Here is a 15,879-nt window from a genome sequence, read left to right on the forward strand (position 1 = left end):
AAACCACCCATCGACTCGCCTCAAATCTTCCCGTGGGCTGAGAAATAATCGTCCTAAGCGCTAATAATAAGACTCGCAGGCTAAAGCAATTCCCTAACTTTTCTCGCTACAGGTTTCGCTGAACATTTCACAAACTTCTTCTTCCGAGGGATCAATGACCTTTCACAAAGTTTCCGTTCCTAACAACGATAGCGTCATTATAGCTGAAGTTCTCCCACGAGACAAGAGGTCAAAACTTACTGTTTACATTCGCTACAACGAACACCCTTCACTAACGAATTATGACTTCAAAACAAGTCTGCCAGTCGAGGATTCCGTGTTGGGTAACTACACGATGTTTGTGTCACATGAGCAGATGAAAGGAGAGGGAAATTATCACTTTGGGGTGCTACCCATTGCGCATGACGGGGAAGCTGTTAAGACAGTAGTAAATTATACTTTTGACGTATTCTGTTCTGCTTGCTATTTTTGGGATAAGGAGCTCAAGGAATGGAGCGCTAAAGGATGTCAGGTGAGGGTTTTTCGGCTTAAAGTTCCCATGATCCGCCTAGGTCATTTTAACGATTAGGCGTCGCGTAACATGTTGTTAATGATAACGTCCGGACATATCCAGAGGCATAATTAGGAAGCAACGTGTTTTAGCAACATTGCTGGCGATTTAAACTCTGCTAAATCCGTTTTTAATCAGCCATGTTAAGGCACTCTAACCAAATTAGAATCTGTTGAGCTAGACAGTTTAAGAGGGACACTTTTGCGCCCAAAACTTTTATAGTTTCAACTTTAAATAAAACAATTTCAATAATATATTTGTTATTGAATGCGTAAAGATTGAATGAATGATTCTCTCAGGTCAGCAACAAAACTAGCCGAGACCTAACATACTGCCAGTGCTCACACTTGACATGGTTCGGTGCAGATCTGTTTATTCCGCCAAACAAGCTGGACATAAAAGACTCCATCAAGAAACTCGCTGACATTCACAAGCATCCCGCACTGCTGGCGACCTTCTGTGCAATCATAGGACTGTATGTAGTGGGACTTGTGTGGGCGACAAGAAAAGACAGGCGAGATGTCGACAAGGTTTGTCATTAGATAAATCTTATCGGAGTTTCGATAGCAACCGGAGATGCATTGGTTTTGCTTTCCCTCGCCTGGTGATTTTCCCAGGAAACTTGCGCCATCCCCTCAACTAATCATATGCAAACGTTTCGCTTATAATTTATTAATGTTTAGTATCAGTGGAACCAAAGTAGTTTGCCTCACAAATATTCTAGTTGTCACCTTCAATTACAAGTTATCAATATAGTGCTCTTCTAGTGTTCTATCACAAAAGCTACAATCTGATTGGCCGAGAAGCGAAGCTTCGAGGGCAAATATGAAATTTTGAGGACAATCTCTCAGCCGGCCACAATCTGATTGGCTACGCGACTCGCGATCTATTTAGTAAATAAACTCCTTCGGGCGGCTGGTATGTCGGCTGATAATGTCCGCGGCTGAGAGATTGTTCGAAAAATGAATATTTGGCCGAGAAGCGAAGCTTCGAGGGCAAATATGAAATTTTGAGGACAATCTCTCAGCCAAGGACATTATCAGCCGACATACCAGCAAGCCATAACGGGGTTTATTTATTTTACAACCCTCCCATTAATTTTCACATCGCAATTAAACTGCGCGTAAACACAATAAAAACGCCAGTGGTGATCCGATGACGAATGCGCGTGACTGACGCAAGCAAGCAAAAAAAGAAAAAAAACCAGTTTGTTTTCTTCCATGTAAATAGGAGAACGGAAAAGTTGAAACTCTTGTGTTGACTATGTTTCTTTTTCACGGAAAAAGGACAAATATTGACGCGGACGGGGGTTATTGCGTGATAACTGTCCTGTGATTTTGCACCACGGGACGTAAAGTAACCAACAAAATCGCGCCAAAATTAATGAATGGGTTATAATTCGTGATAAACAGCGAGTAGAGTGACGATAGCCTGCCAATCGGTTGTCATGAACTTGTCTTCTTGATATGTTTTGAGTAACCAGTAGATTTATACTAAAAAAATTAAATCAGTCGCTCTTGAATTCTACGCTTGTTAGTTGATTTGGGGTTCGCCCTCATAAAACATTACGCTATAGAAATATCTCAAACTCATAATCAAAGTCATCCAATTAAAGAGGCAGCTTACGGCCACATAATTTGGCTACAGAATGCCCTTGGTCCCTAATTCACACCTGGCGTACTTCTAAATGTGTTTTTATGTTTAGGTTGGTCTCGTTCCAGTCCTCGATAACGATCCAGCGGACAGATATCGCTATGAAGTCACAGTCTACACAGCACGCGGCAAGGACACAGGGACTACAGCAAACGTCTCCATCCTTGTCGCAGGCGAGGATGGACAGAGCGCGGTCCATATGCTAAAGAGCACATCCAGGTCGTGTTTATACCCAGGCGGAGTAGACTCCTTCCTTATCACCACGCCTGAATGCCTGGGAAGTCTGACATTTATCCGTATATGGCACGATAACACGGGAAAAAGCCCCTCTTGGCTGTTATCACAGGTTGTCATCCGGGACATTGACACGGAAGAAAAGTTCTTTTTCTTGTGTAATCAATGGTTGGCGTGTGATCAAGGTGATGGACAAGTAGACAGGCTATTTCCTGTGGCGGGAAAAGACGAATTGCGTGATTTTATGCACCTTTTCAAAGCAAAGACTAGCCGTGACTTTTCCGACGGACATTTGTGGTTTTCAATCGCTTTTCGACCGGTGCGGAGTCGTTTCACGTGCGTCCAGCGTGTCTCATGTTGCTTATCTTTATTAATGTGCTCGATGTTGGTAAACGTAATGTGGTATCGAACACCGATGAAAAAACAAAACAGCGTCATTATAGACTTGGGGTTCTTTGAGTTCACTTGGCACGAGATACTTATCGGCATTCAGTCCAGTTTAATCGTCTTTCCAATAAACTTGTTGATAGTTCAGTTGTTCCGGAATAGAGGGGTCAGTCCTAAGACGAAGAAAAAATATGTTGAAAGAACTCGAACAGAATCCAGCCCTCCAACACAAAATCATCGTAAACAGACTGCAGTGTCGCTCAGTGACATTACGCCCACGGCTCCTCACAGGAGGTTGGAGAGTAAACGACAGGGGAATGTGCTGTTAAAGAACTTAACCAGCATTCGTTCACCCGTGACGATTCGCCAGGACTCATGGGATGACGAATTATTTTGTACCCTGTTGGAGAGCCAGATAAGTTACTCAAAAAAGGAAATGCAAAGCAAGGAAGAGAAAACTAAGAAAGACAGCTTAAGGATTAAAAGTGATCATGTGGGGGAAGTACCAGACTATTTGTCTTCGGATATCTACTTCTACTTGTACAAAGACGAGCCAAGGAGTTGCCACAGAGGTGTGATATTATTTTACGCTAATTTATCCTTTCATTGACACTCACTTTTCTCTCCTCTCCCTTCCCGGTCATAACGCCTTCTTCATATCTCTTCTCTAGAAAATATTGAAAAGAAAAAAGCATCTTTCTTAAAATCAGTGTTTTGCCAAAGACGTTTATCATAAAAGCTACAGAGAATTTTTTCTTTCTTTTCAAAGTTTGCCCTGGGTCCATTGGCAGTAACGAGTCCGTAAACACAACTACTGCGTTAGTTCCTCCAGAAAAACAGAAGAAAAAGAAAAAGATGAAAATGAAATGTCTGTTTCCATGGTGGTTTGTATACATTGGTTGGTTTTTGTGCCTTTCCACGGCAACTGTAGCAGGATTTTTCACGCTTTTGTACGGGCTAAACTTCGACAACAAACAGCAGGCGGAATGGCTTATTTCAATGTTTGTGTCGATGGCACAGGACGTGTTGGTCAGTCAACCAATCAAAGTGATTTTCATGGCAGTCTTATTTGCCTTACTCCTGAAGAAGCCACAAGACGAAGACGATGACGTCATCAACGTCGAGTTGGCGCGTGACGAGGAATGGCTCGAGCAAAATCTCCCGCATGTGCAAACGGGTGACGCAAAGGTCGCTGACACACAATGCCAGCGCCCACCAGATAAGGTATGTACCGTTGTACAAACTCTGAGCAGACAGGAAAACACTGTTTTGGTGCTTACATTTCTGTGGTTGTTTTGAGTAGTTACGTTTTTCGTATTATGTAATATGTCTGTTGTTGCCCTTGGAATCGTTTTGGGCGTTTTTTGTTCAATAATTCTGATACATCCTCGCAGATGAGACATTTCTTAGGCAACAACTGTTCTTAGTTTTCACCAATCCAGTTCCAGTTCCTTTACCTCGAATATTCAACTCTGTGACTTTCCAGTCCTACTCCCGTACTCGAAAATTCGAATCCTTTATTGAACATTTATAGTTAATAAATGGCTGGCGCCTGTACTCTCATCGTAATTTTAAACACAAACGTTTGATACACAAAAGTTCCCGTGCACGTCTTGTCGCGATATCTGGCGCCTTAAGCGCGGAATAAGCTTTGGAAGCTGCCTCCCTTCATTGTTTTCATGATGTCTTTGCTTTCAGTACCTAAGTGTACGAACTCAAGTGTGCACTTATCCAGGGTTGAAGATGAGCTGTGAGGCATCTTGTAAATTATTGTACATCAATAATTATGTTTAGCAAAATTTTATCCTAGTGGGCAGCATTTAACCTGATAGAAGTGCGTATTGTTTACTCCAGCAAATATCTATCCGGTGATATTTCTAATTCCAGCTTTCATTTGTTTTTTTCTCCAGGTGTTGCTTAATGCTGCACGAGTGCGTTTGTTTAAAGAGAGAAAGATGCACTTGGTCATACGGGAAATCGTATTTTACTTCCTGTTTGTCTGGGTGGTACTTTTAATAGCCTACGCCCACAGAGACCCGTATTCTCACTTCATGACACAAAACATTGAAAATCTATTCGTTGGTAACTACGATTCTCTCGGTTATCGCGATGAAGACAAAATCGACGTCAAGAGAAGTACCACTTCACAGAACAGCGACATCAAACTTTATGGGGTTAGGATATGTTACATATAGAATTTTTTTTTTTTTTTTTGAAAATACAGCGATTAACAGAATGACCTTTACGAGAATGCCAAACGGATAATATTAACTCTGATTTTATCTTTCTTTCTTCTGATCTTTCAATCAAAACTGTGGAGAAAAAATATTCAAAACATTTCGTGTTCAGAACTTGCGCGAAAGTCTTCGTTTTGGCGCACAAACGGCAGAAAGAAAAAGGGAAGAAAATAATTCTCGCCTCTTAACGAGAACGCTCTGCTTACCCTCCCTAACATCTTATACCACGACAGATTGAAACCCGTACCTTGCTAGGAACTTTTACTTATATAGCCTGTGAGCAGGCCCGGGTCCATTTGTTAGTGCCTCGGAAAGAGCGTTTCTTCACCCGCGTGAAAGCATAAGGCGAGCTGGCGTGAGGTCTGCCAATGTGTCTTGCACCAATAATGAAGGCCTGCGAGGACACTGTCTTTTCCAGACCCCCGGCAAAACTCTCCCCGACTCGTCGCAAATCTTCCCATGGGCAGAGTAACGTGCATTCATAAGGTTTTTTAACAGGATAAAAACAGTTTACAACAATTCTCATTTTGTCTAACTACACTTTATAGGTCTCCAATGTGAACGACTTCTGGGAATGGGTCGAACAGACACTCGTCCCAGGTCTCTATAACAATGGCTGGTACAACGGCAAGTCTGGACGGGCAGGCTTTTTAAATGACAAGATGTCATTTGTGGTCGGCGTGGCCCGGATGAGGCAGCTGCGTGTCAAAAGTGGTAAGAAAACAAATGAATCAAACGTAGGCGTCTGCGTCATCCACAGGGAGCTGGTGAAGAGACGACAACCTGTTGAACCTAAATCTTACGGAGTTTTGTTTTGTGTATTTTCGACTTTTTATTTCTTTTGCTGAGAAAAATGTCTGTGGTCGAAGGTGACAGAAATCTCGGCTGGAAACTCCTGTTTTTTCAATGTTTGGTTTAAGCTGTAGAAAACTTACAAGGAAAGAAACGTAAACGACGTTTTCGAGATATGCAAAGAGCTAGTAACTGATTCAGTAGTTGATTCGTCAATGGAATTTTGGACCGGGTCCGAACGCGAATACATGTATCTTATTAGACGTTTTGTTGTGTAGTATCGCTGAGTATTTGTACGGTTGTGCCGTATTTTGACGAGCCCGTAGGGCGAGTCAAAATACAAACAACCCGTAAAAATACTCAGCGATATTACACAACAAAACGTCCAGTAAGAGATTTATTATCCAAGACGCGAAATTGTCATTTCACTGCGGGCGAATTTCGCGAACATTACTGGAGTACAAATATCGCGTGATATTTGTACTCGTCTCGAGCGTTATTTGTACTCACGAAGCACAATTGGATAATAATACGATCAACTATCACTTTATTATCGTGAAAAGATCTTTATTCGACTGAAGGCGATTTAAAAGAAAAATCACCAAAAACAATCGATGAACTGTAATTATTCGCTGGCTTTATTCATATAACTAGGAAACTATCTCCTTTTCTTTGAAAAGGGTTCTCAGTTTTTAGTGCGCGCGTTTAACTCCGTGCCTATAATTGGTTACTGATGCAATTTTGCGTTCGTTTGATCTGTTTATCCTACGTCTCCTACCCTTGCAGTTCAAAGTTGACAGTAGACCATTCACGTTAGTGCTACTCAAAGCAGCTAAAATTGGAGAATAGGAGTTCATGATTTTGTTTCCAATCATTTCCAGGAACGTGCGAGGTTGCAAGTGCTTTTAATGTTCACATGTCAGATGCTTGTGATGACAAGTACTCATGGGACTCTGAGGATCAAACATCTCAGTATGCGCCCGGTTGGAAACTGACCAATCAAACTGCCTCTTCTCATCCAGAATACAGCGCATGGCGCTACAGGGGTGCAACTGAACTGAAAACCCGACCTTTCCTCGGTCATCTTGCACTCTATCGAGGAGGAGGGTATAAGACAGACTTTGGGTCAGCAATAGATGGCGCTGAGACCGTGATAAGAGACTTGAAATCAAACAATTGGGTCGACAAATACACGCGCGCCGTATTCGTCGAGTTCACTGTCTACAATGGATACAGCAATCTCTACTGCGTGGCAAACTTGCTATTGGAGTTCACGGCCGCTGGTGGTGTAGTTCCCTTTATTCAGTTGTTATCAACACGCATAGACCGCTACGTTGGAAATTTCCTGCTCTTTGTCTTGATCTGTGAAGTTTCCTTCGTTGTCTTCACCATTGTCTTCACCTACCGTGAGTTCAAGAGGCTTCTAAAGACGAATTTGAAAGAATACCTCACGGCGTTTTGGACCTGGGTTGAGATAGCTCTCCTAAGTCTATCATGGACAAGTATCGCCCTGTACTTCATTAGATTTGCGTTGGACAAATTCACGAAAAAGGCTTTTCGAGAGAACCCCAATGAGTTTGTCAACTTCCACCATCTTGCTCTCGTCGATCAGTTATTCGGTTATGTCTATGCATTCGTTGTATTCATGATATCCGTGAAGTTTCTTCGGCTTTTCCGGTTTAACCGCCGCATGTCCCTTCTCGGGTCCACTCTAAAATGCGCAGCGAAGGAACTCCTTCACTTTGGAATCATCTTTGGACTGGTTTTTGTCGGATTTTCTCACCTGTGTTATTTGGTATTTTCGCACGAGCTGTACAAATTCCACACTTTTGTCACCACGGTGGAGACCCTTATCAGTGTTATGCTCGGCAAGTTTAGTTACGTCACTCTGGAAAAAGCCAACAGGGTACTAGGCCCCATGATGTTCTTCTTTTACAGTATAGGCGTAGTCTTCATCCTCGTAAACATGTTCCTTTCGATTATCGTTGAGAACTTCAAGAGAGTAAAACGTAACAACGACCTTCAGTCTAACGAGTATGAAATCATCGACTTCATGACGGAACATTTTATGAACTGGCTAGGACTAAGGTCCCGATCGATTTTCAAAAATCGGGTATTTGCCGACGGACATCCACAGCAGCCATTGTATAAGAAGAGGAAAAGGGTCGATAAAGCTGCGCAGCTGAAAGACAAGGTCGATCGACTGGTCTCGCTCATTCAAACGGTACATTTTGATGGCAATGATGAAGATTTTCTCAGAAACGACGGAGAAGTGACTAATTTAATTCCTGATATCAAACTGGAAACTTACTCTTAAGTCCAACACTTGAGATTGAACGTGCGCGTTATGGAGGTTACTCTGAAGGCGTAGGATTTTTAACTCGACTCCGTTCCCACGTCGTTTGTTATTTTAAACGCAGTTAAGATAAGATACTTTATTAAGCAAAGAATAGACCACTTTCATAAATGGCTGCCGTATAAATATTCTTTTGTTTAAATTTAAATTAGCCCTTCTGGCCTCGCTTGAGATAATGTATTATTTTGAATTTTGTACTGGAAAACGAGGCCAGTAGGGCTAATTTCAATTCAAACAAAAGAATATTAATCCAGCAGCCATTTATGAAAGTGGTCTATACATTAAGTCAAGACTTATTAACAATGTGGCTCTAAATTTAAAAAATCAATATCCATACAGATTAAAAGGTTCAAAGTCAGAGGTTAATCTTAATCATAGACAATTTCGTACCACAAAATAAGACATTGACAAAAGATATGTAAATAAACTCATTGCAATTTACTAGTTGCCGACCAATGATGAGAGGAAAATTCCTTAACGGGGGCTAGAGTTTTTTTTTTTAGATGTATTCAGACTGTAGTCTGATTTGAAAGCTAAATAGGCAAAAAAAAACCTTGTGGCAAGATTTGAAGTCATTTTAAGAGGAAAATAAGCAACTTCTCTCTACGGTTGCTTCACTGTCTGCTTTTGCGAAACTCTTTCTATAGCATCAAAATGTAATACATGTGTAAACAACTGAAATAACCTTCGTGAGAGGTAAAGAAACTAATTTTGAGAATAAAGTTCATTTCAAGGGTTTGTTTCAAGGGATGAATTTCTGACAAAATATTATATTGCAAAGTAATTGCATAACGACCTGCAGGAAAATCGTGTTTGCCCCAAGACAGGTTATTTCCTGAGACCTGCCTCAGATATTATTTATCAAACGTAGCTGGGAACTAAACTATCATGGATGAGATTGCAGGGTTGTGTTGGAACAACGATAAAAGCATAGGAGAAAAGTTCATACTTTTATTAATGCGCTCCCGTCCAATTCTCCTTCACGAGGGATCTAGTGTGACCAAACGTATTGCTTTACTTGCTACAGCGTAACTCCAACAACATTGCTTTACATGATTTCCAACAATGAAACGTCTGACATTTCAACGAAAGAAGACTTTCTGTTTCAAATCACAAGCGGCGAGAGTTTTCCTGTCTAGGCAAAGTTCAATTGACTCGGTCCCCGTTTAAGCTTTCGCTTGAAATTATCAAACAAAGGCCCTAAAACATTTTCGCAATCTCCTGCTGAGTTTTAACCATAATCTCTTTGCCAGTGCCAAAGGAAAATGTATAAAGAACAGCATGGAGAATGTTTGGGTAAAAGGGGTTTTAAAAAGCACTCTCCAAAATTAAATGATAAATAAATTTTAATTTGCACGACTATCATCCAATATTACTTCAATCATCATGTCCCAATAGCTGTAAAAATCATTGCAATCTGTTCTCACTATAGATACACGTACCTAAGATTTAAAATTCTGATATGCTTATGGTATAAATTTCAAAAATCAGGATATTCAAATAGTGATTTAAACTTTTTTTTCACAAAAATTCTTCGCTAATTTTGAAAGTTTCTGAAAATAGATATCGTATTCCTATAAAGATGCAAAATTTGCCGGTGAGTAACAAAGGCAGATTTACTTTCTTCAAATAGAGGAATACAGAAAATCATATTAGATATCGTGGAAAAACTCATCTATAACATTGAGAGAGGATCACTTACACATTTTAAATATATTACTATTCGCGAAATCAAATTGCTTAGCAAGTTGCTTAGTATATGAAAATATTTGCGCAACATTTTCTTCATGAAAAGATCTAGAAAGGTTTAAATACTAGAATTGATGCGATTGATGCGCTGGTATACAAAAAATTATGAATACGATAATTATCAAGATCGAATATTGATTATCGATTAACTATTATCTGTGGATTGTATGATTGATAAGTAATTTTCTTTCCTTAGCTACTATATCTAACAACTAACGATGCCTCGATCAAACTGATCAAACTGAGCTGTGGTTTGCTTCATTAAAGTAGAAAACACCTCGACGTAACTACTAGCAAACAGATTTCTTAGTAAGAACGAAGTAAGAAGTGTCTAATAACAATGAAAATATTCAATGTATAACAAACCGAATTATCAAAACGTTAGATTTAAGAATTTAATTCGGATGTTTCAAGTACCTCGCACTATGACTAGACTCATTAGGGTACTGAAAAACTGTTTATTTCTCCCGCGGACAAAGATAAAGTTACACGAACAAATTCAGGAGAAAGGGTTGATCTTGTGCACAAGTTACAAATGAACAGTACTAACTGCACATGTTGCGTTTTGTTTGTTTCGTTAGCTTCAGTGCGTCTTACTTAAAGCCGATTGGATCTACCTCTTCTCTCACATATACCTTAAAAACAAGCTCCGAAAATAAATTGACCAGACAGTAGCAAATTAGTTCAACTAATTTGCTACTGTCTGGTCAATTCATTCTTCTAACTTGTTAGGTGATAATGATCTTCTCCCCTCGCTGACGCTGGAACTGCTCTGTCAACTTTTCAAATCTTTTCACTCCTGTGACGGCCAGTGCAGCAGTTTTAAACCTCCTCTTCGCGGCGGGATTCTGACCAAGATACTCCCTACTGAGGGAGACGTCTGTACTACCTCCCACCCACGGGTGAGCTAACACTTCCTCGGCGCTGTAACGCTGGTTATGGTTCACCACAAGGAGTTTGGAAATCAAGTCTTTAGCTTCGCTGGAGACTTTATCCCAGTAGGGTGACAGGAATTCGTAGTCCCCTTCCATGATCAGATCGAATAGTTCATCCTGGTCTTTCTTGGCGCTGCGAAATGGCGGGAATCCACAGAGCATGATGTAAGTGATGACACCCGCTGCCCACATGTCGACCTTGAGCCCGTACCCAGTCTCTTCCAGGATTTCGGGTGCTACATATGTGGGAGTCCCACAAACTGTGAATATCGGTGATTTCACCACCATGGCTAAACCGAAATCAGCCAGCTTGAGAATTGCTTCACCACTGGGCTTTTTGTGGACCTAGAATAAGGTCAAGATTACAAATTAGAAGGCATCACTTCTACAAGATTTCTTTCTCCCACTCCTATTTCCCTTTGAGGATGTCACGCAATGTTCTCCCAAGAAGGAGTGTATTGCGTGACATCCCCAAGAACGGCTGCGAAAGAAAACATGACTGCTTTTTTCTCCCATGTCTTAAATAACATTAAGGAGTTTCTCCAATTGATCGGGAAACTATATCAGAAAGTACCACTTACTTTAAAAGGAAAGAAAACCTGTCATAAATATCAATTTGCTATCACTTGGCAAGCTCCTATTATTTGGAATGATATTCCGTTATCTGTGCGCAATAATCTCACAGTAAGCAACTATAAAAAGAACTTAAGACTGTATTTTTCTCTGAGTAGTTAATTAGCCTACGCATAATCTGCATACCTTGCGGGACTATATTAGGTGTATTTGTTTTTATTAAAAACTGGATCATTGGATAATGCAATTCAAGACTTTTTATTGGCAAAGCCATTATGGTATATGAGCCAATATACCATAATCTAATATCTGTACATTGTAACATCCGGTTCCTTCTTACAAAATAAAGCCGAGAAGATTTGTCTAATATCTTGGGGGCGTTTTTTTAATAAAACAATTATTCCACTCGCGCTTTTTGGAGACGAGATGATTATATAGCCAACGAGGCGCTACGCGCCTCGTTGGCTATCTATCATCTCAAATCCAACGCGCGCTCGTAGAATAATTGTTAAATATTTCTTAGTGTGCTTTATAGGAATTTGTTATTAGTCGTTTAAATATTTAGACTAGTTACCAAGTATCTCAATTGTAAGTTTTCTGACTGACCTTTTCTTTCTTGGATTAATTGTATTGTAATTATTTTAGTTAAAGCTTTCTTCTACTCTTGTAAATTCTTCACGTCTTTTGCTGACCTTAGGCCATTTAAGCTCCCGGCATTGGCTGCTCTTGTGTATTTTTTTCTTTCAATGTGTGAATAGCAGGAATAAATGATAAATGATAAAATCACCTTTCCCAAAACAAAATACAATTTACATGTGAGTATAACGAGTGGAAAATTTAAAGCACAATACGCGTGTTTTTCTCCCTCTAGTTGTTTCTAAAACTCCTACCGAGCAACAATGGGTAGAACAAAATTTCCAGTCGAGAAGCATTTTTGCAGAAGAAAAAAAATAACGCATTTCGTCAGCCTCCTCCGTCGCTAACTAATTCACGGCATAAAACGGAAAATAGGAACCCTATTAACCTCATAAATAAATACTGTCTATTTCAGAGAGGAAATGTTTCGTATAACATTTTCCGCGAGTCAAGCTCAGAAAGCCAAAATGAGAACTCGAAGATGCGCAAGAACGCCCAAAAAAGTGTCTATGTTACAACACTAAGGCTTTCGCGCGTGACTTCTCGCGAGTACGTGTTGGTTTAGGTCACTTACGCCGGATAATTGTTAAATTTAGCAATTGCTCATTTACCTAACCATTAACCTACGCGGAGGAAAAATATACGAAACCCAGAAAAATGCACGTCTGGACACGCATCAATGAGTGAAAATTTCTTCTACTTTCTTATAAACACTTACCACCGAAGACCCTTCACGGGAGTCACGACAAGGTCACGAGGTTCCTTTGTTCTTTGAATATGAAATTGTTCCCTAATTTCCGCCGGTAAGTTACTCATGCTTGAAACTTATTCTAACTGGATCAGATTGACTTAAATTACCGATCGATGCCGCAGCATTTTGGAGAAAATCGCGCCAGATCGCTGGAGGCATTAAGTTGCCATGGTTTCCATCACTGAACTATATTAGTTGTTAAAATTTGGTCAAACAAAAGCGGGGTATTTTTAATAAAACAAAGGCGTCGCTATTGTTTGATTTCAAAGCGTAGCCGCGGTGAGTTTTCCTTTCTTTGTATTCAACAACACAATAGAAATATTAAGACGCTAAATGTTTTTAAGTCTTCAACAATTTAGCATTGAAATTAGTGAAAATTAGTCCATGGATGCATTCACACAGTCCGCAGTTCAGCGTTAATCAATAATAATGGATTTATTACCTACCAGCAAGTTTTCAGGCTTCAAGTCTCTGTGTACGATCTTTCTTTTGTGTAAATAAGCCAGTGCCTTCGCGATGTCTTTGACGTAATTTTTGGTAACAGTTTCGGTAAACTTGACTGACGAAGAAATTGCATCGAAGAGATCACCACCCTTTATCAATTCCATAACCAGATAAATATGCCTGGTCGAGTCGTAATCCTCGTACATTCGTACAATGTTCGGGTGATTACATTTTCTCATGATGTCTATTTCGTCCCGAATCATTTGTTCTTTCCCTCGAATTTTCGCCTTGTCGACGATTTTTAACGCAAAGTCTTTCTTGGTTATCTTATGGCTGCAAACGCGTACATCAGCAAAATTCCCGTCTCCGATTTTCTTGCCCATGTCGTAAACATCTTCTACAGTTTTGTCTGTGACAGTACCATATTTTGCCTCCTCTTCTGATGTAATTCCACCATCATCCCTTGAGGTTTTTCTGTCAATTTTATCATTGTTGCGTTTTTTACTCACGGACACTTTTCTACTGGATTTAGTCGTGTCTACTTCGCGCACGTCGAATGGTTCAATCGATTCGTTAACTCGGTCACTTTCTTCGTTATTCTGTCGAGATAAGTCCCAGTTTTTTACATTCTCCTTCTCTGAATTCGAAACTAAATTAGCGTTCCCGATTTGGGGCAACTTTACAGAGTTCGTAGGCTTTTTCTCCGGAGTTCTTTCATAAGTATTTTTAGCGAGATGAACTCGTTTCGGGTTTGAGTTTCCTTGCACGTGCGTTCTGTTAATGTTCTCAGGCCTTGGTTTATTTTTTTTATGTATGTCTGGAAGCTTTGGCAGCTTGTTTTCCTCGGGTTTGTTAACAGATTTACCGATAGGTTTCAGCTGCTCGTGTTCTTTGGTATTTTTTTGTTTTGATTGCGACATTCCATCGTTACCAATTCTCGACTGTTTTCGTTTAGCCATTTCTTTTTTCGAGTTCCTCTGTTCAAAATCTTCCATGATATCCGTGATGTCCTCACGGCTAAATTTCTCGCTTCCAACGGCTATAAATATATTGTTTTCGTCTCGAAATAACTCAAGCACATCGCGAATCTGGTGACCCGATATTGAGTACAGTTTCCGCGGTGGGCTAAGACCACCGGCGTTTCTAAGCGAATTGCTTACCTCGTCCAAAACTTGCTCTAGATTCTGCGCTGTTCTTTTGTTTAACAGAGCTGTTACTACCGGACGGGGTTTCTGCGACCCATTTCTAATCACCTGAACTGTTTTAGGTTTGATTATTAACCGATCGTTGTCTTCTGGATTTGATCTAGGGTCGGAGAAACCCCGTCTTCTCGAAGGTTCGGCACCTCTTACCGGCGCAACATCAACAGGCCGGCGTTTCGACTCGTTGTGAGGCATTCGTTGGATATCTGGGAAATCGATGTGTTGTTTTGAGCTCCAAAGGGCGATCGCAGGCTTCCCTCCGTATGATACCTTCTTCAGGCTGGAGTGTGAAGAGCACACGTAAGCTTTGCCGTCAATTAACTGATCCAATGTGTCAACCCTGGTGCCACTCTCGAGGGAAAATAGATATCGGACTCCCAGGGGCAAGTCTCTGAAGTGCGTCAGACGACACAGCTCATTCAAAAGCATGTCCACATTACGAAATCGCCTTGGAGTAATGACCATCACTTGGCCCTTAAAGTTACGATCCCCGTTGATAAAGAAAGTAACTTTCTTGGATGTTTGACCACTTTCGTGATCAGATCGTACGGGAAAATTTACTTTCGTGGCCGCCATCTTTGATCGGTTTGGTTCACAGTTTCTGTTTTCGCTCAAAACAAACTTCAATTGTTCCTGTGTTGTCGGAGAAGACTTCACCTCTCTTCCGCTTTGATATAAATCCTTTTGGATGACTCTAGCATCGCGACGAATCGACAAGACAGGGAACCGTCCCCGGCACTCAGAGAAAATTACACAATGTCAGATCGCCGGAAGAACGAACGAACAGTTGTTTGAGCTATCAGGGACGGGTTCGCGCGATGAAAAATCCACACTTTCAGGATTCCAAAGCTTCCACTCAAAGAAAAACTACGACGTTGTACACAGAAGATGTAAAGCGCAAAGCAAAGCGAACCGTGTTCGGAACGAAGTGTTAACCCATCGCTAGGCATGTTAAAATCCATACGTTTTGACATCACAAGCGTGCATTCATTAACAGCGCGCGTGTGGTGTTGTTGTTTAAGTTGCTACGCAACAAATTGTTTCGCTTATCGGCTCTTCTAGTATCTATTCAAACAACCTTCCACTTATACCTTTTGTTAACCAAATTACCCTCAAAGGAACGTTGAAAAGTAACTAAGTACACACTAAAACAAAAATCTGTTCGTGTCTTTAACTTTTGGTTATAAAAAGGACGGATTAACTTTCGGCGTATTTAATGCACATAATTAATTGATCACGCAATTTGTCCGTCAAAGCTGATGTTTACGTGACAAGTTACCAAAAATCTGAGCGTTAATTGAAAACAGTTTGATTTGTGGATTTTAGCCAAGGAAAATATAGTTTTGATTAGGGTCTAGGAGATTGTATTAAATAGTATTA

At 40.5% G+C, this 15,879-nt stretch overlaps 2 protein-coding genes across 2 annotated transcripts in view; one reads left to right on the forward strand and one right to left on the reverse strand.

Annotated features, from left to right (window-relative positions):
• The window catches only part of LOC111338775 (polycystin-1), a 32,040-nt gene extending 23,093 nt beyond the window's left edge, over window positions 1-8,947 (forward strand). Inside the window, exons 13-19 of the mRNA XM_088739929.1 lie at window positions 113-511; window positions 850-1,080; window positions 2,256-3,396; window positions 3,594-4,048; window positions 4,735-4,998; window positions 5,610-5,775; window positions 6,735-8,947. Of these exons, the coding sequence (XP_088596055.1) occupies window positions 113-511; window positions 850-1,080; window positions 2,256-3,396; window positions 3,594-4,048; window positions 4,735-4,998; window positions 5,610-5,775; window positions 6,735-8,170 (4,092 nt within the window). The 3' untranslated portion in view covers window positions 8,171-8,947. The remainder of the gene's footprint in view (window positions 1-112; window positions 512-849; window positions 1,081-2,255; window positions 3,397-3,593; window positions 4,049-4,734; window positions 4,999-5,609; window positions 5,776-6,734) is intronic.
• A 590-nt stretch (window positions 8,948-9,537) lies between these two features.
• LOC111338786 (serine/threonine-protein kinase DCLK1) lies at window positions 9,538-15,616 on the reverse strand. Its single transcript, XM_022945314.2, has 2 exons — window positions 13,300-15,616; window positions 9,538-11,238 (listed from the first exon to the last, which is right to left on the reverse strand). The coding sequence occupies exons 1-2, from the start codon at window positions 15,073-15,075 to the stop codon at window positions 10,687-10,689; spliced, it is 2,328 nt and encodes a 775-aa protein (XP_022801049.2). The 5' UTR covers window positions 15,076-15,616; the 3' UTR covers window positions 9,538-10,686.
• Window positions 15,617-15,879: the final 263 nt, after the last annotated feature.

This window comes from Stylophora pistillata, chromosome 12, assembly GCF_964205215.1.
Source record: "Stylophora pistillata chromosome 12, jaStyPist1.2, whole genome shotgun sequence".
In the NCBI taxonomy this organism is placed as follows: domain Eukaryota; kingdom Metazoa; phylum Cnidaria; class Anthozoa; order Scleractinia; family Pocilloporidae; genus Stylophora; species Stylophora pistillata.

What these genes read in the sequence shown, in the direction of transcription:
- LOC111338786 (XM_022945314.2), bottom strand. Translation starts at nt 15,075, where the DNA reads ATGGCGGCCACGAAAGTAAATTTTCCCGTACGATCTGATCACGAAAGT. An exon ending in TGAAGCCTGAAAACTTGCTG is followed by an intron (nt 11,239 to 13,299) that starts GTAGGTAATAAA and finishes ACCTTATTCTAG; the next exon opens with GTCCACAAAAAGCCCAGTGG.